Genomic DNA, 22,140 nt, shown 5'->3' with positions numbered 1-22,140 from the left:
AAGGTTTGGGATGAGTTGGACCGTAGAGTGAAGAAAAAGCAGCCAACAAGTGCTCAGCATATGTGGGAACTTCTTCAAGACCGTTGGAAAAGCATTCCAGGTGAAGCTGGATGAGAGAATGCCAAGAGTGTGCAAAGCTGTCATCAAGGCAAAGGGTGGTTATTTGAAGAATCTCAAATATAAAATATATTTTAATTTGTTTAACACATTTTTGGTTCTTACTTGATTCCATGTGTAATTTCATAGTTGATGTCTTCACAATTATTCTAGGAGGTAGAAAAAAAAAACATTGAATGAGGTGTTCTAAAACTTTTCACCGGTAGGGTATGTAAAAAAGAGAGATGGATATAGTAGAATTACAGAGCCCATGAAAACACAGGAGACTTGGGTATCTCATATTAAAATAATATTTTGAACAGACGTTATTGGGACATACAGTTCATGGCCTTTGTATAAGTGTCTCTCTAGTGTTCTATACCTGAGTGATGTCTCCAAAAGGGGCCAGACTCCTTTTCGACACTGGGGACACTGTAGCACCTTCATGAAGAATGTCCCGCTAGCTGGAGAACCCCAGGGAGGGTTGTTCCTCAGGATGCTGTGGAGAACCGTGCGGAACTCACTGAGAAAGAAAGGCTTGGCATCCCCCTGGATGGGGAAAGAGGAGCTATGAGTAGCCAGGGACTCAGGTTTAGATTTTTTGACAATGGACAACAAACAGTTTGTGTGGTCTTTACGTGGAGAGCGTGACGCATGAGGGGCTGGAGGAATGGGGCTGGGGGGAGCTGCCCTGGCAGCAGGTACAACTGGAGCTCCTCTAGGGCTTGGGTGAATAAACCACACTCAGTGAGGCTCTGCACATTGCTGAAGTTGGCTACAGCAGTCTACAAAAAAATAGAGAGAGATGACAATGGTGTGAGCAGTTGGGGTGGAGAAAGAGAAGGACGTCAGAAGTTCATCAGGTCATCTCGGTAACTGTCATCTATTGCCCACTTGAATATGAACTTAGGAAATGTGAAAAAGAACTACATGGCCGTTTATAATAGCAATCGGAAGAAAATCCACTTGGGAAGGTGCCGGAGGGACAGTGAGACTACCTTTAATAGCTCTGCCAATCAAGCTTCACCAATCAACTGACAGCATTGGTTAAATCAGGTGACCCGGATATGATGCGTCTATGCACAAAATGTCACCTTTCAGTGAGGCGCCTGACATAAAGGAAATTGAATGACCTGATCTCCTTTGACACGTCACACACTCATTTACAGTTGTATAATACACGTGTATGGTAGACGCTTTGAGCAGATCTGCATACCTGAGCGTACGGTCCGGGGGCATAGTAGCTCAGGATATCTGGGAGTCTTTTCCGCTCCTGCATGAAACGAGCCATCCACAATGTCACACATGCAGTCATTAAAATGACGACTGAAAAAGTTGAGTTTTCGCCCAGAAAAACAATGATTGGAAACCTTGCGTTTCATTGCTAAACATAGACGGATTTGAAAAGACCTGCCCCTCACCCCTATTTGAGAGATGTAGTCCCTGGCCTCGCTCTCCAGCTCTGAAAAGTCTGTGGAGAGTGCGTCATTGGCCTCCTGTGTCTCCTCTGGCTGGCCCTCTGTCCAGGTTAAACCCATATCAGAACACACGTTCTCCTGAAGACAAGACAGAGCACTTAGATTGAGCCTTATTATACAAGCCTTTCACTGAGTGTAATTGTTAATTACGCTAATCAACAGATATCTACATAGACATTTACCCCAAAAAGATGCAGGGCCATGTGTTCTATGGAGTAGCACGGTGCATTGTGGGCCTTCACATGCTCTGCGACGTGTTTTGTCAACACGTGTGTCACGTCAGCATGGGACGGAGGAGGGTACGAGTACACAATGGCCTTCCCAGCTTTTAGGATTCTGAAAAAATATATATATATAATATATGTTCATGATAAATTAAGTGACAGGTGGGTCTGATATATGATGTAGCAAATACAGGACACAACATTTTTCAGAAGACAAGACATGCATCATTTACATGTCTAAGCATAAGGTTTGAGGTCAATTCATTTCAAGACGATTCTGTAGGCTTGGCCCTAATGTGTGTCACCTGGAGCTGCACGGAAAATGTGACGGGAACAAAAAGGTCAACGCCCAAGGACTAGTCAGCCTTTCCCCCTCTGAGGGGTCAACATGTACCTCTATGTTACAGTATCCAGAGGACTAGTGTGATGGAAGATACTGCATTAATTCAATGCTCGGTCTCTATCTGAAACTTGTTCACGGAGAATAACTGATGCTATCTATACGGATGGACGATCTCTTACGTGCGTCTGCACAGGGTGACCTCTGAATTACACTATCATGCAAAGGAGTTCCATTGTCTTCTCAGGAATTCGGTCTCATTTACATTGGTCTCATCCGTCGCACAAGCTCTTAGACGCTGCGACACCCTGTGGAGATCGGTGCCTGGGAGTGTTGAGGTTACTGTGAACTTGGTAACGTTTGATATGTCAATGGTGGTTTGTTTCGGGTTGAAAGGTTACCCCTTCGGATGTTTGAAATGGAAATGCCTTTGTTCTCGCTCTTATCCTGTATCCAGTCCATGGAGGAAGGTTGCATGTTCTCATTTCCTAGGTCTCTGGCCTAGTGTGCATCTCTTTGTTCATGCTCTGTCCTGTAAGTTAACCTTAGGATCTACGGTGCCTTCAGGAAAGTATTCAGACCCTTTGACTTTTTCCACACATTGCAGCCTTATTCTAAAATGGATTTTAAAAAATACTTTTTTTCCATCAATCTACACACAATACCCCATGATGACAAAGAGAAAACAAGTATTGTGACAAAAAACACCTTGTTTACATAAGTATTCAGACCCTTTGCTACGAGACTCAAAATTGAGCTCAGGTGCATCTTGTTTCCACTGATCATCCTTGAGATGTTTTCACAACTTGATTGGAGTCCAACTGTGGTAAATTCAATTGATTGGACTTGATTTGGAAAGGCACACACCTGTATATATATAGGTCCCACAGCTGACAGTGCATAAACCAAGCCATGAAGTCAAAGGAATTGTCTATAGAGCTCCGAGACAGGATTGTGTCGAGGTACAGATCTGGGAAGGGAACCAAAACATTTTTTTGCAGCACTGAAGGTCCCCAAGAACAGTGGCCTCCATCATTCTTAAATGAAAGAAGGTTGGAACCACCAAGGCTCTTCCTAGAGCTGGTTACCCGGCCAAACTGAGCAATCGGGGGAGAAGGGCCTTAATCAGGGAGGTGACCAAGAACCCAATGGCCACTATGTCAGAGCTCCAGAAGTTCAACCATCTCTGCAGCACACCACCAATCTGGCCTTTATGGTAGTGGCCAAATGGATGCTACACCTCAGTAAAAGGCACATGACAGCCCGCTTGGAGTTTTCCAAAGGGCACCTAAAGGACTCCGACCATGAAAAACAAGTTTGTCTGGTCTGATGAAACCAAGATTGAACTCTTTGGCTTGAATGCCAAGCATCACGTCTGGAGGAAACCTGGCACCATCCCTACGGTGAAGCATGGTGATGGCACCATCATGCTGTGGGAATGTTTTTCAGTGGCAGGGACTGGGAGACTGTCAGGATCGAGGGATGGATGAAGAGCAACGTACAGAGATCCTTGATGCAGCGACACTCCCCATCTGCAGAGAAGAATTGGATAAACTCCCCAAATACAAGTGTGCCAAGCTTGTCGTGTCATACCCAAGAAGACCTCAAGGATGTAATTACTGCCAAGGGTGCTTTAAAGTACTGAGTAAAGGGTCTGAGTATTTATGTGAAAGCAATATTTTAGTTATGTTTTTAATAAATGTGCAAAAATGTCTAAACTTTTTTGCTTTGTCATTATGAGGTAGTGTCTGTAGATTGAGGGGGGGACCATTTAATACATGGGATACATTAATACATTTTTGAATAAGGCTGTAACGTAACAAAATGTGGAAAAGGTCAAGGTGTCTGAATACTTTCCAAATGCACTGCATATGCTTGGAATGCCTTGTAATGCTTGTAACTTAAGCTTTATGCCTTGAATGTGAATCCATTCATTTTACAAATTCATTAAATACACATTTCCTCATTGTCTATTACTGTTACTCAAGCGTAGGCTCTTACATATGGCTAAAACATGTTCATATCTATCTATACACACACACACACACACACACACACACACACACACACACACACATTACTGCCCACTACAATTCTAAAGACCACCTTCTGAGCATGTCTCTGCGAGTAGGCTCATTGACCATCAGGAGGACCCTCCAACCCTCGAAGGCCCCAGCCATGGCCCTGCTGGTCACCCTCTCCCTCCACATCTTCACTGGGTTAGAGGTCCCAGGGACTCCCCCCTTAGAGACAATGTCCAACTCATAGGGCCCCTCTGGCAGCCACAAACCATTCTTAACAGAGTCAAAAACATATTCTGGAGTCACGATCCATTTGCCTGACAGAGAGGGAAGAGAAACGACAAACACCACAAAATAATTAAAACGCTACTTATGAAAGGTCCATGAGAGTATTAAGCTGTGGAATCCCTAGTCTGTACAAGCTGACTTTGTCAAAGCTTGCTACCTAATACTCCGTGTACAAAACATTAGGAACACCTTCCTAATATTGAGTGGCACCCCCTTTTGCCCTCAGAACAGCCTCAATTCGTAGCGGCATGGAGTTGGCTGGATGTTCTTTGGGTGGTGGACCATTCTTGATACACACGGGAAACTGTAGAGCGTGAAAAACCAGCAGCGCTGCACCTGGCACCTACTACCATACCCCGTTCAAAAGCACCTAAATATTTTGTATTGCCCATTCAATAAGGGATCAGAGCTTTCACCAGGCCAGTCTGTCATGGAAAGTGCAAGTCATCCTAATGTTTCTTACACTCAGTTTACCGAACACCTAGTAAGTGTAGCGCTTACGTTCATCATCACTTACCTCCTGCACAGGCTGCCATGAACTTCTCACTCGGCAGCTCACGGGTGACAATCAGATGGGTAGTTCCGTCTTTATAAACCTGGAAGATCAACACATCTGCTTTGACTCCACCAAGGCAAACCATCTAAATAAAGCGTGATGTTTCGGTGGCATTGAAAATATCCTACGCGGTCGGCCAACTCATTTGATATAGGCCTAGTACATAGAAAATAAAACAACGGATACCAAAGAGGTCAGCAACTAAAGTTCTAAACTGACCAGTGACCGTTCTTGCCGTGACCTTCCCGCAGAGTCATAGCGGGGATAAAGGGATACGAACTTTGCAGCACATTGTGTGCCCCTGAGACTGGAGGCAAATGTACAGTAACTATAATAAGAGCCAATTGAGGGCAAGGATAAAATGACAGAGTCAAAAATACATCCCAACATCAGAAACCAATTAAGGTCATTTTTCAGGACTAATCACCCACTGTTCATCTTTTCCTCGATGAACTGTCTTGACAGTGACAGGTGCCATCCAGCTCTCATAATGGCTGTCTCACAGCCTGGCCTTTGGTGCTATTTTCCGCTTATAAAAAAGGGGAGAGTGAGGGTTGAGCGGGAAAGCCCGTAGCTATGAAGTCAACACTTACAGAGCCACCAATGTACTTCCCACCCAGTTGAACGATTCCATGGAGCAACTTTCCCTTCTTCTGGAGATTCTTGATCCCAGACACTTGGAACACATGCTTGGTGTCCACCATCCTGATAAAAGACAATACATGAAGACTAGTCTACTATACATCATGTCATGCCTTGCTTGAGTAGAAATAACAGTAGAGCAAGCTAGCAAGACTGTCCTTTACTTTTGCAACAGACGTTTTCAGTGGTTATCTGAACTGCAGATAACTAGCCAGTTAACGTTCGCTGGCTAGCGGAGAACGTCAATGGAATTTCAGCATGATGTAGAACGCCCGAGGGGAAGTTCATATTGCGCTTTCATTAAATCCCTGGATATGTCAGTAAGACTGGCTAGGTATCTAGTAGGTACTAGTTCGGTTAGTGTTTAACTAAAAACAATATACCGTTAACGTTAAAGTACCTTGGCATGTGCATGTGACGTCCACACTAACGCTAATCTAGCTAGCGCCAAAATTCAGACGCCATGACCAGACTTGACAGTCGATACCATTTCACGAACCGTCAATATTTTATTTCTCTAGACTGACATTTGATTCGTTCAACAACATGTTGCTGTATTTATCGAAACTACAATTAAATCGTGCATACTGGTTAATAAACTTAGCTACATATTGGACTATCACTGAGCAAAATATAGGTGTTTTGCCACCCTTGTGCTAAGAAGAAAATACTCTATCTTGACAGTAAACTGCGCTAGTAGGAGGGGGGTCCACGACACATTTATATTTTTAAACACACATTATTTTAACATTGCATGATTTCATTAATGAGAAGCAAATTCCTCAATTATAATTTTCATACCAAATTCAATTGTGCATGGGTATCACGTCTCAAAACCGTTGAATATAAAAAAAGATGAACTAAAATCCCTCCCTATTATGCCTGAAACTTGGATCATTCCGACCTGCGGAAGTTTTCCCTTGGTTGCTTCCGGGTGGTTGTCACAGACGCTATCTGGATAATTCAGATTAGTTACAAATGGAGCAGATTGTAACAGATTTTCATTGACTGCAAACAAAACGATCTGATCGAGAGGTGTGTAGCCTATCGTCGTCTATTTATATGTATATTTCAAACGTTTTCATAGCCTTGTAGGCGTTCAACAACGTTAATAGGTTGTGTATCCTCAGCATGCAGGATTCTTAATCGTTTTATACTCTTTTGGCCAATGTAGAGTAACGTTAGTCTGTAATGTATCCAATTCTCTTTCTGGTATGGCTACATGGGGACCAATCAATGGGACCAAGGGACAACATGACAGGTTGAGACGAGCGAAATATATGCCTCTGACTGTACCCATGGTCAGTTTATTAAATGAAGATTTAGGAGAAGAAAAAAGGTTTAATTGGGATTTATAAGCCTATTTTCACTATATTGCCTCCTTGACTTGAAATAGGCTCATAGCTGTAGGCTACTAGATAGGGGATTTTGAAGTAGTAGCCTAATGGGATTATGATATTGATGGCTGTCTCTTGGTAACAAAGAAATGGATTAAAAGCCATCAGTACTTAATAGCTTCTAATTGGTGTTTTGTTGTATCTAAACCTCACACTTATAACAGGCAAAAGTGTATGCAGGCCGTTCTATTATTCGGCTCTGACCTCACATGTGAGCTAATAGAGAGAGGCTAAACTGTTAAGGGCGCAATCCGGCATTAGTGCATCCATTTTTAGACTTTTAAATTGATTATAGCCATTAGTTATTGAAGAATATAACATGAAAGCCTCCTGGGCTTAGTTCAACTGTATTACCCCATCAGAACCCCAAATATAAGTTTGTTAAACTCAATTATTGGTTCACAATATTGTAAAAAATAAACACTGTAGGCCATAGCTTATCAAATCAAATCAAATCAAATGTTATTTGTGAACAACCTTACCGTGAAATGCTTACTTACAAGCCCTTAACCAACAATGCAGTTTTAAGAAAATAGATTTAAGAAAATATTTATTAAATAAACTAAAATATATTTAAAAAATTAAGCAACACAATAAAATAGCCTCAATATTGTTATCTACAGGGGTACCGGTACCGAGTCATTGTGCGGGGGTAGTGTAGTCAAGGTAATTTGTACATGTAGGTAGGGGTAAAGTGACTATGCATAGATTATAAACAGCGAGTAGCAGCAGTGTAAAAAAATAAAGGACGGGGGGTTCAATGCAAATAGTCCGGTAGCCATTTTGATTAATTGTTCAGCAGTCTTATGGTTCGGGGTTAGAAGCTGTTAAGGAGCCTTTTGAACCTAGACTTGGTGCTCCGGTACCGCTTGCCGTGCAGTAGCAGAGAGAACAGTCTATGACTTGGGTGACTGGAGTCTTTGACCATATTTTGGGCCTTTCTCTGACACCGCCTAGTTTCTAGGTCCTGGATGGCAGGAAGCTTGCCCCCGGTGATATGTACGCACTACCCTGTGTAGCGCCTTATGCCGAGCAGTTGCCATACCAGGCGATGATGCAACCAGTGCTCTCATGCTCTCGATGGTGCAGCTGTCAAACTGTTTGAGGACCTGGGGACCCAATGCAAAATCTTTTCATTGTCCTGAGGGGGAAAATGCGTTGCGCCTTGACTTTGAGAGTTTTTACATTTCTCCAGCCCCGTCTCTCAGCTGTTCGCCAAAATGAAAAGTGGCAGGGTGATGCTTTGTTGTTTGATTCCCAGATTTCCCCTTTAATAAGAAGGACTTTTATATTAATGGGCTAATGCTGTGTTTGTAACCAAGTGGAAAGATGGCCAGATTTTTTTGTGACCTAATTAATTGCCAAATTTGTCCTTGTCTATCTTATGCACAGTACCCGTCAAAAGTTTGGACACACCTACTTCCAGCTTTTATTTTTTTTTTAACTATTTTCTACATTCTAGAAAAATAGTGATGACATCAAAACTATGAAATAACATGTTGTAATCAAAACAGTGTTAAACAAATCAAAATATATTTTATATTTCAGATTGTTCAAAGTAGCCATCCTTTGCCTTGATGACATTTTTTCACACTCTTGGCAGTCTCTCAACCACCTTAATGAGGTAGTCCCCTGCAATTTCAATTAACAGGTGTGTTTTGTTAAAAGTTAATTTGGGGAATTTCTTTCCTTAATGCATTTGAGCCAATCAGTTGTGTTGTGACAATGTAGGGGTGGTATACAGAATATTTGGTAAAAGACCAAGTCCATTTTATGCCGAGAACAGCTCAAATAAGCAAAGGGAAATGACAGTCCATCATTGGTTTAAGACATGAAGGTCAGTCAATCAGGATTGTTTCAAGAACCTTGAAAGTTTCTTCAAGTGCAGTCACAGAAACCATCAAGCGTTATGATGAAACTGACTCTTATGAGGACCGCCACAGAAAAGGAAGACCCAGAGTAACCTCTGCTGCAGAGGATTAGTTCATTAATGTTAACTGTACCTCAGATTGCAGCCCAAATAAATGCTTCACAGAGTTCAGGCAACAGACACATCTGAACATCAACTGCTCATGGGAAACGGCGTGAATCAGGCCTTCATGGTCGAATTGCTGCAAAGAAACCACTACTAAAGGACCCCAATAATAAGAAGAGACTTGCTTGAACCAAGAAACATGAGCAATGGACAGTGGAAATCTATCCTTTGGTCTGATGAGTCCAAATTTGAGATTTTTGCTTCCAACCACTGTGTCTTTGTGAAACTCAGAGGTGAATGGATGATCTCTGCGTGTGTGATTCCCACCGTGAAGCATGGAGGAGGAGGTGTGATGGTGTGTGGAGGCTTTGCTGTCTTTGATTTATTTAGAATTCAAGGCACACTTAACCAGCATGGCTACGACAGCATTCTGCAGCAATACGCTATCTCGTATTGTTTGCTCTTAGTGGGACTATCATTTGTTTTTCTACAGGACAATGACCCAAAACACACCTCCAGGCTGTGTAAGGGCTATTTGATCAAGGAGAGTGATGAAGTGCTGCATCAGATGACCTGGCTTCCACAATCACCCGATCTCAACCGAATTGATACGGTTTGTGATGAGTTGGACCGCAGAGTGAAAGAAAAGCAGCCAACAAGTGCTCAACATATATGTGAACTCCTTCAAGACTGTTGGAAAAGCAATCCTCATGATGCTGGTTGAGAGAATGCCAAGAGTGTGCAAAGCTGTCATCAGGGCAAATAAAGGGTGGCTACTTTGAATGATTCCATATGTGTTATTTCATAGTTTTAATGTCTTCACTATTATTCTACAAAGAAAAACCATTGAATGGGTAGGTGTGTCTAATTTGGACTGGTGCTGTATATTTTTCAAATAATGACTCTCTGGGATAAAGTAACATGTCTCACAACCAAGAGGCAGGGCGGGAAGGCACTTCACAACAGTGTTTCAGGTGAAGCCAGGTGTTTTATTTACAGCAAGGTGATAGCGGTAGGCAGTTCAGAACACCTTCCTAATACTGAGTGTTCATTTTGTTCTTTATGGCATGGTGAATATCTAGCTGGTTCTTCACCTGTGGAAAGAAAGGTGAAAGGTGAAAAGGGACCCAGTACACTGCATTGTGTGCTATCATGTGAATTATTTGAGAATTTTTATATGACTGGCCTGGGTGACACATCGTCTTCTGTTTCAGGAAGATTTTTACAGCAATGTGCATAAATGCACTTTGGTGCCAATGGAGCAGAAGGGAACTTGGAAACTAAAGTCTCTGAGATTGGTCTCAAGCCTGTTGAGACTTTTTTCTTGTGAATTTTGAAGGGGTCACAGCACCAATGTCTGTTTTAATTTATGAAATGTATTTTCCATGATCGTCGTATCTTTCAAACTTTTTTTTTTTCTAGTGACCCCAGAGGTTCTTCTTCTATAGTATTATGGTGGTCCACAAACATATATTAGAGGTGCATGCCGCCACCCACTGTGCGGGGTAGTATAGAATGTATATTGTTCTCAAATAATTAACCAAAGGCAAAAACAATGTAATCCTTTAGTCAGATTCAAATGTCAATGAAGTTGGCAGTGAAGTCCTGGAGAGCCAAGAACCTTTCAGCCACAGATACAATTATGGCCAGTTTCCTGGACTTCTTGTTCGTTTGGGAAGTACAATTAATCACATGTGCAATAAATGCCACAAATTCTACCTTCTTCACTGTCAGCATATCAGTTTCCCTCAACTGCTTAATGACACTGACACTCCACAGGCTGCGGGGGCATCCACCGCCATATCTTCAGCTCCAGTCTCCTTCGACTACAGTATTTCAGCTGCCTCTGTGTGGAGACCTCCTGTACAGCCCTGACCCTTGCCACTTCAAACTCATTCACCCTGACTGGGCACTCCAGGGAATTGTGAATGTGATTTTTTCAGCACAATCGCAATGCAGTAAATCTTCAGATTCTTCATCAACATTACTTCCTGGACACACAATTCCAGCAGAACAACAGCTTGGACACGAAAACTCTCACCTCGTATCTCACATATCCCAGCTTCACATGTGAAAGGAGATACAGGATTTCCTCTTTTCTTCCGTCCACGACGCGGTTCAGACAGCGTGCTCCAACAAAGTCCTGGTATAGTCCTTGTAAACCACGAGGCCTCAACATCCATCGTGACGCCAGAGATGATTCCTTTTAACGGTGCTCTGCTTCAAAAATCTGCGTTGCCCATCTACATCTTCCCCATACAGTGTCTTCTGAAAGTATTCATACCCCTTGACTTATTCCACATTTTGTTGTGTTGAAGCTTTAATTGATAATGGATTAACTTGAGGTTTTTCTCTCACCCATCTACACACAATACCCATAATGGTAAAGTGAAAACATGTTTTTAGAAATGTTTGCAAATTTATTGAAAATGAAATACAGAAATATATCATTTACACAAGTATTGACACCCCTGAGTCAATACTTTGTTGAAGTACATTTGGCAGTGATTACAGCTGTGAGTATTTCTGGGTAAGTCTCTAACAGCTTTCCACACCTGGATTGTGTAATATTTGCCCATTATTCTTTTAAAATTGCTCAAGCTCTGTCAAATTGGTTGTTGATCATTGCTAGACAACCATTTTCAGGTTTTGCCATAGATTTTCAAGTAGTCAACACTGTAACTTGGCCACATTCAGTGTCTTCTTGCTAAGCAACTCCAATGTAGATTTGGCATTGTGTTTTAGGTTATTGTCCTGCTGAAAGGTGAATTCATCTCCCAGTGTCAGGTGGAAAACAGAATGAACTAGGTCTTCCTCTAGGTATTTTTTTTGTGCTGAGGTCCATTCTACAATGTTGTTGATCCCATCCTCAGTTTTCTCCTATCACAGCCATTAAATGATGTAACTGTTTTAAAGTCATCGTTGGCCTTAATGGTGAAATCCCTTAGTGGTTTCCTTCCTCTCTGGCAACTGAGTTATCTTTGTAGTGACTGGGTGTATTCATACACCATCCAAAGTGTAATTAATAACTACAACATGTCTGCTTTTTGTATGGTTACCCAGCTACCAAGATGTGCCCTTTTTTGCAAGGCATTGGAAAACCTCCCTGGGCTTTGTGGTAGACAATTCACTGCTGGATTGAGGGACCTTACAGATAATTGTATATTTGGGGTACAGAGATTAAGTAGTCATTCAAAAATAATGTTAAAAACTATTATTGCACACAGAGTGAGTACATACAACTTATTATGTGACTTAAGCACATTTTTACCCGTGAACGTATTTAGGATTGCCATAGCCTGGGTTGAATACTCATTGACATTTCACCACATTTCAAGACATTTCACCTTTTCATTTTTTTTTGTAAAAAAAACAAACATAATTCCACTTTCACGTTGTGGGGTAATGTGTGCAGGCCAGCGACAGAAGACTCATTATAAAACTATTTGAAATTCAGGCTATAACACAACAAAATGTGGAAAAGGGGTGTGAATACTTTTTAAATGCACTGTAGGTTGATGTAGAGCCATAATGGCTTCTCGTTCTACTCTTTCGACACACAATAAGTCAAAACAACTTTGGGTAACTCTGACCAGCTCCACTTTTCCTAATGCATCCTTTACCATCCTCAATACTTGAAACGGATCCCCCCAACAAGTGTAATTGTTAGTGAATTGTACTCCAACCCAAAAATTATACTAATTTACAACTTTAGCCCTTTTATTCCCCATTTTCCTTTATCACTGTCTTCCACTCTTGACCCCAGAGGTTATTCTCAGGTGTTACTTTTTATAGTAATCAGGGCGACTGGTGAAGTAAATCAATCACAGTAAGGTACTTAGTTGTTACCCGGAAATTATTTGATATTGAGATAAAATTGTCTGAGGTGGAACCTTTAATATTTTAAATGTTGACTAAATGAATGTTACTTTTTTTGGGGGGGTGTATACTTCATATTTTAGCACACACTATAAGGACTATAATGACACCAAGATTTTGTCTGTATCATGTATGATTCACAGATCATAGGGTCTTACAGGAGGAAAAGGGCCTAATAATATACTTTCATGATTTTAACACATTGTTTATGAAACAAATGTAAAGCATGTCAAACATCCTCCTTCCCTTAAAGTTTCTATGTGAGAATTTCCAGAACAATCTGACATCCCCAAAATATTTCCGGGCCATCCTGGTGTCATCCAGTAGCAGTCTACCCCCTTCCTCTAAAACAGACTGGCATGAATCAAATCAAATTGTATTTGTCACATGCGCCAAATACAACAGGTGTAGACCGTGAAGGTGTAGACCGTGAAATGCTTACTTTCAAGTCCATAACCAACAATGTAGTTCAAGAAATAGAGTTAAGAAAATAAACTAATGTAAAAGAACACAAGAAAATGACGTAACAATAACAACGCTACATATGCAGGGGGTATCGGTACCAAGTCAATGTGTGGGGGGTCAATGTAGTTAGTCCGGGTGGCCATTTGGGGGTGGTATGCGAATTGGGGTGGGTCTAGGGTTTCTGGCATGATGGTGCTGATGTGAGCCATGACCAGTGCCTTTCAAAGCACTTCATGGCTACCAACATGAGTGCTATGGGGCGGTAATCATTTAGGCCAGGTTACTTTTGCTTTCTTGGGCACAATGACTATGGTGGTCAGTTTGAAACATGCAGGCATTACAGAATCAGTCAGGGAGAGGTTGAACACTTCAGGGAAGACTCTTTCCAGTTGATCCGGGCATGCTTCGAGTACCTTTCCTGCTAATCCATCTGGCCCTACGGCTTTGTGAATTTTGTCCTGTTTAACTAAAGGTCTTGCTCACATCGGCTACGGAGAGAATGATCACACAGTCGTCCAGAACAGCTGACGTTCTCATGCATGCTTCAGTGTTGCTTGCCTCAAAGCAAACATAAAAGGCATTTAGCTCGTCTGGTATGTTCGCGTCACTGGGCAGCTGGCGACTGGGTTTCCCTTTGTAGTCCATAATAGTTTTCATGCCCTGCCACATCCAATGAGCATCAGAGCCGGTGTAGTAGGATTCAATCAATCTGGTTGGGGTATATACGTACGTATGGTCACTGTGGGGACAACATTGATGATTCACTTATGATGATGCCGGTGACAGAGGTGGTATATTCCTCAATGCATTTGGATGAATCCTGGAACATGTTCCAGTCTGTGCTAGCAAAAGAGTCCTGTAGCGTAGCATTCGCATCTGACCACTTCCGTATTGAGCGAATCACTGGTACTTCCTGCTTTAGTTTTTGCTTGTAAGAAGGAATCAGGCGGATAGAATTATGGTCAGATTTGCCAAATGGAGGGTGAGGGAGAGCTTTGTATGCATCTCTGTGTGTGGAGTAAAGATCGTCTAGAGTTTTTCCCCCTCTGTTTGCACATGTGACATGCTGGTAGAAATGAGGAAAAACAGATTTAAGTTAACCTGCATTAAAGTCCTCGGGCCCTAGGAGCGCCACTTCTGGATGATCATTTTCTTTGATCATACCAACTCACATCTCTCTAAAATACTTCAGAGTATGACACTCTTCATCAGTGGAATGGCATTCGCAAGCTACATTTTCAGCACAGAACCAAATAACCCATCAAATCCATCAACTCAAAAAAATACAGAAGTCTTATATTTATATTCTCAATTAACAAACAAGGAGAACTATACCCCCGTGCCAAACTTGGCCCCTCGACTCTAGGCACTTGGGCTCCTGGGTGGCGCAGCGGTCTAATGCACTACAGACTCTTGTTCTATCTGTATCACAGCCTAACCCCTAACCGGGTTAGGGTTTGGCTGGGGGAGGCCGTCATTGTAAATAAGAATTTGTTCTTAACTGACTTGCCTAGTTAAATAAAGGTTAAATAATAAAACAATTTAAAAAATGAGTGCAAACAATCTGGGATGCCCCTACCCCAACACTAACCATAACCTGTCCATAGCGTGAATTAAGCTGCTTCTCCAAAGACTGATTTTAATTCCATTTAGCCTACTTTGATGCTATGTAATAGCAGCCTACAAATAGGCCTACTTAGATATTTCCACAGCATATAGGTAACGTTTAAGCATAAATTCAGTAGTAGGTCGACAATCGAATGAATGCAAGGGAGAAATAATGGGGAACATGAATCAACTCAATTTCGAACTGTTATTTTGAGGCCTTGTGAAGCACAGTTACAGTGTTTTCATAGCTGCTTCTGAGAACACATTAGATCCTTTTCTGAAATGTTTTGATGTCAAAATATGTACGTGTTTAATTTATTGTTTCTTTAAAAGAGGATGTTAGGTGCCCTCTTTTAAACAGTGTTGACTTTAACTTGACATGCTTTAAGTGGCTTTAAAATGCCAGCCTGGGGACGAGCTGCTAAATATTTCAGAACAATCTCTAACTGGGATTGTGTGAGAGGAGACTGCTACTGTAGATTCTCTCTGAGTGCTCTGAGTATACGTCTGCCCCAGTCAACCCAGTGGCAGCAGTCAAAAATACACTGGGGCTCCTCAACATCTGCTTTCAAAATAGATAATGACAACACAAAAGATATCTACTGCTTCTGCTGCTAATGAGGCCCTGTGTGGTGACAATGTGAACCTGACACTCTCCCTTAACTCTCACGTGTACCACACACACGCGCGCACACACATGGGCGTTGATGCACATCCTGTGTGACACACTATCATCACCAGCCTCCGCCACACACGCTCTCTCCCATATAATTACACCGTCGAGTTCCTAATCCGCCGATTGAAAACCTACACGTCTCCAGAAGTCTCTCTATATACTCCCTCCCAGACAGAGTGCGCGGATGATGATGTGGGGAAGGAGAGGGGGTGAGGGGAGGATGAGGGAGGGAGGGAGGGAGGGAATAATCAAGTACAAGCTTAACTGCAGAGACTGTCAAGTGAAGAAAATAATATTTGTCCAGCTGGACAGGCCTCCCTTTGTGCGGGCTAAATGAATGTTGAGCTTTCTGTCTGGCGTGTCAGGGTGGTAGGCCTACGTACGGCAGGCTGTTTGGACTTTGACAGGGATTATTAAAATCACAGCAGATGAAGGGGAGAGGAGTGTGAGAAAGCCAAATTGACACTGACACTCTCCATTACATTCCATTTGACTCATGATGACGGTGTTGATATGGGCCGAGCCCCGCCAGCGCATGATTGGCTGTTCGAGGATGTGTTAAGCACCAAGGGGGCGTCAATACTGAGGTGAACCGAGATGGATTGTTTATTTAAAGCCTGCAGTGAAGAATCCCCTTTCTTGTTAGTTATTTATTTACCTAGGTTTTTTAAAACGTTAACTGGTTGTAGTGTCACTGTCTGATAATACTTAGAAGCTATGCATTTTGATCAGGGGTCCTCCTACTGTAAGTGGAACAGAGGAAAGGGATGAGGTGGAACATATTTAAGTTGGCTCTTGTTTCAGGTGCAGTTGATTTACGTCTCCTGATAACAATCTTGTTTGAGGAGAAATCAAATTACCATGTCTCGTGTGTGTGTGTGTGTGTGTGTGTGTGTGTGTGTGTGTGTGTGTGTGTGTGTGTGTGTGTGTGTGTGTGTGTGTGTGTGTGTGTGTGTGTGTGTGTGTGTGTGTGTGTGTGTTTGGAGGGGGTCCATCCATGGTCTATTTGATCAAATATCTTTGAATGTGATGGCTTCATTTTGTTACATTCATTATTTACTGTATGCATAATGCATTCAATAAGAGCTAAACAAGAGACCTATTGATTTTTCTTCTCCAAGAAAAACATCCATTGAACCAAAGCCTTTTTAGTCTGTGATACTGACAATGTCTTGTTTGTTGTTTTTGTGAGAAAATACATTTTCCATTTTTCTCCGTTCGTTCTCACTCTCCTTCTTCTCTCGCTGTGCCCCAGGCAGGATGGAATGGCAGGGGGACCTTCCACAGGATCATGCCTTTGTAGAGCTCCTGCTTCCTGGGCTTCCCAGCGAGATGGATATCCAACAGCTGCTCCGAGACACAGAGGACAAACTCAAACTCAATGCCTGCAGGTCAGTGTCTCTCAGGACCACCATAACTAGGACCCAGAGTTTGTCCACGGCCGGTATATACACCAAGTATTCCAGAGTAGGAGTGCTGATCTAGGATCAGGTCCCCCCTTCTTATTCATTATGATTCAAAAGGCTTATAAAACTTATACTAGATCATCACTCCTACTCTGAGATGCTTTTGAATACGGACTCTGGTCAGGTTATGTGTCCAGGTACGACTCCTGGCACAAGGGATTCTATGGGAATATGAGCACAGTCAGTGAAGGCTCTATGCTGTAGCAGATGTGGGCAAAGTTGGGCACCATGCCACCTGGTGGGATGCTTGGTAGAATGGGATGCTTGGTAGAGAAAGGAGCGTGTCATCCCGATAATTTTTGTTGGGTTGATGGGTTGCCCCGAGGATATGTCTATTCCACACTGACGTTTTCTTAATGTCAAAGTTTTTCTGACAGGAGGTGAAACTCGAGAGTTTGGACAGAGGCACTACACACATAGGCAGACAGACAGAGACACACTCATACACACTGGTACACACACACACAGACGTACAAACACATACACCCAGGTACACACACACAGTTTTAAGCTGAGATGTCCCAGTTCTTGTCTGTCACGTTGGCATGAAGGATCGGGAGACAGACGCAGGAATGCGTAATCGTTTTTTGAAATTCTACCCAAATTACGGCGTGCCGTGCACGGGAACGAAGGGCAAACAAACACGTTACAAAACACAGGGTTGAAACCCAAACTAAATAGCGAGAAGTACCTCGAAGAAATTATACACACACACAATGACTAACACACGGGACGAGACCTGTAATCATCTGCGCAATCCACAATGGCACGAAGCCAAAACATAAAGCCCAGGTACTCACACGCACCAACTGACAATGTAAAAATAATCGACATTCCAATGGAAACCAAAGGGCACACTTATTCAAGTACTAACCTGTGGGAAAAGGGGACAGGTGTGCATAATGAAAGTTTCGGAGGGATCCATGACAGTACCCCCCCTGCGCACTACACTAGCAGCACAACAACACCAGCCCCGAGGACGATCACAGGAACGCAGTGTGGGTTGATCAGGAACCATTGCTACTGTCAAAGTTGCGTTGTACCAGCTGTCAGAGCAGCTCACAGATCACTGCACCTGTACATAGCCCATCTGTAAACAGCCCATCTATCTACCTACCTCATCCCCATACAGTATTTATTTATTTATCTTGCACTCACTGTATATAGACTTTTTGTTTTCTTTTGTTCTACTGTATTATTGACTATGTTTTGTTTATTCCATGTGTAACTCTGTGTTGTTGTATGTGTCGAATTGCTATGCTTTATCTTGGCCAAGTCACAGTTGTAAATGAGAACTTGTTCTCAACTAGCCTACCTGGTTAAATAAAGGTACAATTTTAAAAAACGTCAGGCATTTGGAAATTGCTCCCAAGAATGAACCAGAATTGTGGAGGTCTCCAATTTTGTTCTGAGGTCTTAGCTGATTTATTTTTATTTTTGCCATGATGTCAAGCAAGGAGGCACTGAGTTTGAACGTAGGCCTTGAAATACATCCGCAGGTACACCTCCAATTGACTCAAATTATGTCAATTAGCATATCAGAAGCTTCTAAAGCCATGACATAATTTTCTGGAATTTTCCAAGCTGTTTAAAGGCACAGTCAACTTAGTGTATCTAAGCTTCTAACCCTCTGGAATTGTGATACAGTGAATTATAAATTAAATAATCTGTCTTAACAATTGTTGGAAAAATTACTTCTGTCATGCACAAAGTAGATGTCCTTACCGACTTGCCAAAACTATGGTTTGTTAACAAGAAATTTGTGGAGTGGTTGAAAAATAAGTTTTAATGACTCCTACCTAAGTGTACGTAAACTTCCGACTTCAACTGTGTATATTTGGGTGGGAGGGGCTTGCCTGTTTTGCATATTATTTTGGCTTTAATACGAGTCACTAATCAGTTTGCAAACAATGTAAAAAAAACTCCCTAACCCTCCCTACCAATTTCGTGATATCCAATTGTTAGTAGTTATTATCTTGTCTCATCGCTACAACTCCCGTACGGGCTCGGGAGAGACGAAGGTCGAAAGTCATGTGTCCTCCGAAACACAAGCCAACCAAGCCGCACTGCTTCTTAACACAGCGCGCATCCAACCCGGAAGCCAACCGCACCGATGTGTCGATGTGTCGGAGGAAACACCGTGCACCTGGCAACCTAGGTTAGCGTAGACTGCGCCCGGCCCGCCACAGGAGTCGCTGGTGCGCGATGAGACAAGGATATCCCTACCTAATTTTTGTAATGTACTTAATTGTTACCCAGAAATGATTTGATATTGAGATAAAAACAGCTGCATTGGGCCTTTAACATTTAGAAGACTCTACAACATGGTCTGGCCTTGTAGCATCCAACTCTGTTGTAAGTTTAATATTTTAGCACGTTGTTAAAGATAACTGCTGAAACCATTTGTGTGTGTGTGTGTGTGCGTGCGTGCGTGCGTGTGTTCGTGCGTGTTTGCGTGCATACGTGTGCGTGTGTTCTGTTACTAATGAGCATTCCTAGTCGTTGCCAAGTATCTGTCGGAAACATCAGTGTGGGTTTATAGTTATTAAAGGTTCATTTGAGAAGTGAATGGTTGATTAAGATGCTCGTTGTTTACATTTTGATCTTTTGTGAGCTTGAAGAAGTCAATTATCTTTGAAAGCATCATGGAAGCAGAGCCCTCAAGCTTTGGAAGATTCACCAATCTCAATTTACCATTTACAATGAAGAGCTCTTCTCCAACCTATGTGAAAGAACATGCTTTTACAGCAACATTGCAGATTAAGAGCCTTTGATTGTCTGTCTGCCTCTTTTGTCCGTACTCCATCCGTTTGTATTCCGTTATGATAGAGCATGATAACATTATTCACTTATAGTAAAGGAGTGAATCTTAAGATATGTGCCCAGACTGAATTTTATGTAAATCTTGCACAGACAGTTGAAGCATATCCCGTTTTAGGATGTATACATCAAAGGGAACATTACACCTGCTTTTCCAACCAGTTTGATGAGAACTTCTGCTCCAATACTACATTCTTAACCCCCCCCACATGAGATGGCTAGACAAGCCACCCGATTCTATGTCTGTCTCTCTCTTTCGTTCGTTCCCTCTCTCTCTTTGAAAATACCACACCAGGCTCTCAATATTTTGATGGCACATATTGAGGGAGGGAGAGAGGAACCAGAGGAGATCGGGCATAGTGAAGGAGGGAGGGAGGGGGAGGAGGAGGAGAGAGAAATCTATATTTCAGCTCTTTTATCCTTTGTGCTGCTGTGAGGGCGAGGATAGATGATGAGGGACAGGCTAAATGTGGCGGCTGAACAAAGCCTCTCACTCTGGTACCATTAGCGTTTGCGTCTCATCCCCCCCTTTTCTCGCCCTCTTTTTTGGGGGAAAATAGGAACAAAATAATTGAAGATTCCACATCTTGAAACGAAAACCCTTGGGTAGGTAATTCAAGGCTTATTACTGAAGGCCAAGGCATTTTTCTTCCTTCTAAGCATTAAAGGGTTATTTTGTGTTCCTGTGGATATGGGAGAGGGATAACCATTATGAGAACAAAGGGACAGATAATGGGGAATTGGGCAAAAAATCTGCCGATCCCCACTCAGTCTGCACCTCCGGTCAGTCAGCCTTGGGCTCATCTCAGCCCATTTGGGGACTAGGAGACAGATGCTGGCAAGGCTCCTCTCTTACAGTACTTCCACCAAGGTCAGCCTCTGTCACACACAGAGGCAGTCGCACATGTACACACACACACACACACACACACACACACACACACACACACACACACACACACACACACACACACACACACACACACACACACACACACACACACACACACACACACACACACACACACACACACACACACACACACACACACACACACACACACACACACACACACACACACACACTGCTGCCTAATCCATTTATCAGTGTCTGGGACAAATTATGGAAGAGGAGGAGAGTGAAGGGAATCGGGACGATAGGGAGAGAGGGAGAGAGGGAGAGGGAGAGGGAGGGAGAGGTGAGAGGGAGAGGGAGAGAGATAAAGATAAAGAGAGATAAAGAGAAAGAGTGAGCTCCCACTGCCCACTCCCGTGAAGGAAGGCTTCAACCTATTTGTGGGTCAGACTGGCTGGCCTGCTCCCAGCTCTCAGATGTCAGAGATTTGCCTAAGAGCTGCTCCCTAATTGAAGGAGATTAAGATAGGCTGACAACGGGGCCCGGCTCCCCAAATTGAAATGCTGTAATCCATTAGGTTTCATCAAATGGTACACTTCAGGAGGCCAGCAGAAAAAGTCCTCTAATGAAGTGTCAGCGCAGGCCAAGGGACTGCAGACACTGCTGTCGCCTTTCTGCAAGGCAGGGAAATGGCTTACACTAGACGCCTGCCAACATTTCTCATAGTTATATCTGCCGTGTGTGTGAGTGCGTGTGCTTGCATGTACCTTAAACATGTATTTGTGTATATCAAACATGTACGTTTGTGTGTATGCGAGTGTGTGGCAGTGTGTGTGTGTGTGCCTGCGGTCTCTGGCAAGGTTGAGGGCACTAAGAGGGCCACGGGCAGGGCGAAGGGGGATCTGTTTCAGGCTGTTCATTGAACCCCATTCCCTCTTGTTTCCGTGTAGAATGGGGCCTTTTGATGGGGCAGATATTTGGTTCCCAGGCGGCCGGTCCAGTTTGGAGCTAGGGCTTATTTGAAAGGGATCGTTTCAGCCCCCTCTCTGCTTTCCTCTCCCCGGAGCCTGACAGACAGCCCCGCAGCCCACCCACACTAAATTCATTCTGACAAGGAACTTAAGATAACGTCAATGCGCTGACTAATCACAGGATTGGGTTTCTGTAAGTCACAGAGCTGTGAAATGTGCCATCTAACAAAAGCCCTCCTATCGCTCCTTTCTTTGGGGTGAGAGGGTGGGGACGGAGTGGTGGTGGTGGTGTGCCCAGGCTGTCTTGTAGGGTATTGCTATAGCCCAATCTGAAAAACAATTCAGTTTCGTTGGGGGATGTGAGAAGGGGTAAGGAGGTGGG

At 43.0% G+C, this 22,140-nt stretch overlaps 2 protein-coding genes across 6 annotated transcripts in view; one reads left to right on the top strand and one right to left on the bottom strand.

The window, feature by feature from the left end:
* Window positions 1-6,491, bottom strand: part of slf1 (SMC5-SMC6 complex localization factor 1) — a 36,992-nt gene extending 30,501 nt beyond the window's left edge. For 2 of the 4 annotated variants that reach the window (XM_052478514.1, XM_052478517.1), the window contains exons 1-9: window positions 6,046-6,327; window positions 5,597-5,708; window positions 4,965-5,043; window positions 4,245-4,476; window positions 1,757-1,910; window positions 1,518-1,652; window positions 1,313-1,369; window positions 735-881; window positions 479-645 (exon numbers count right to left, since the gene is read on the bottom strand). In XM_052478514.1, coding sequence (XP_052334474.1) covers window positions 479-645; window positions 735-881; window positions 1,313-1,369; window positions 1,518-1,652; window positions 1,757-1,910; window positions 4,245-4,476; window positions 4,965-5,043; window positions 5,597-5,708; window positions 6,046-6,059 — 1,097 coding nt within the window. In that variant the 5' untranslated portion in view covers window positions 6,060-6,327. Of the gene's footprint in view, window positions 1-478; window positions 646-734; window positions 882-1,312; window positions 1,370-1,517; window positions 1,653-1,756; window positions 1,911-4,244; window positions 4,477-4,964; window positions 5,044-5,596; window positions 5,709-5,809; window positions 6,015-6,045; window positions 6,328-6,446 lie in introns of those variants that run through there. The other 2 variants (XM_052478515.1, XM_052478516.1) reach the window with 2 other exon arrangements.
* Window positions 1-22,140, top strand: part of LOC118357811 (uncharacterized protein KIAA0825) — a 166,150-nt gene that overhangs the window by 12,256 nt on the left and 131,754 nt on the right. The window contains exons 1-2 of one of the 2 annotated variants that reach the window (XM_052478503.1): window positions 6,534-6,680; window positions 16,901-17,036. In XM_052478503.1, the coding sequence (XP_052334463.1) occupies window positions 16,906-17,036 (131 nt within the window). In that variant the 5' untranslated portion in view covers window positions 6,534-6,680; window positions 16,901-16,905. Of the gene's footprint in view, window positions 1-6,533; window positions 6,681-16,900; window positions 17,037-22,140 lie in introns of those variants that run through there. The other variant, XM_052478504.1, reaches the window with a different exon arrangement.

The sequence above is a fragment of the Oncorhynchus keta genome, chromosome 25 (genome assembly GCF_023373465.1).
Source record: "Oncorhynchus keta strain PuntledgeMale-10-30-2019 chromosome 25, Oket_V2, whole genome shotgun sequence".
Classification (NCBI taxonomy): Eukaryota; Metazoa; Chordata; class Actinopteri; order Salmoniformes; family Salmonidae; genus Oncorhynchus; species Oncorhynchus keta.
This window is presented reverse-complemented; position numbering and strand designations above follow the sequence as displayed.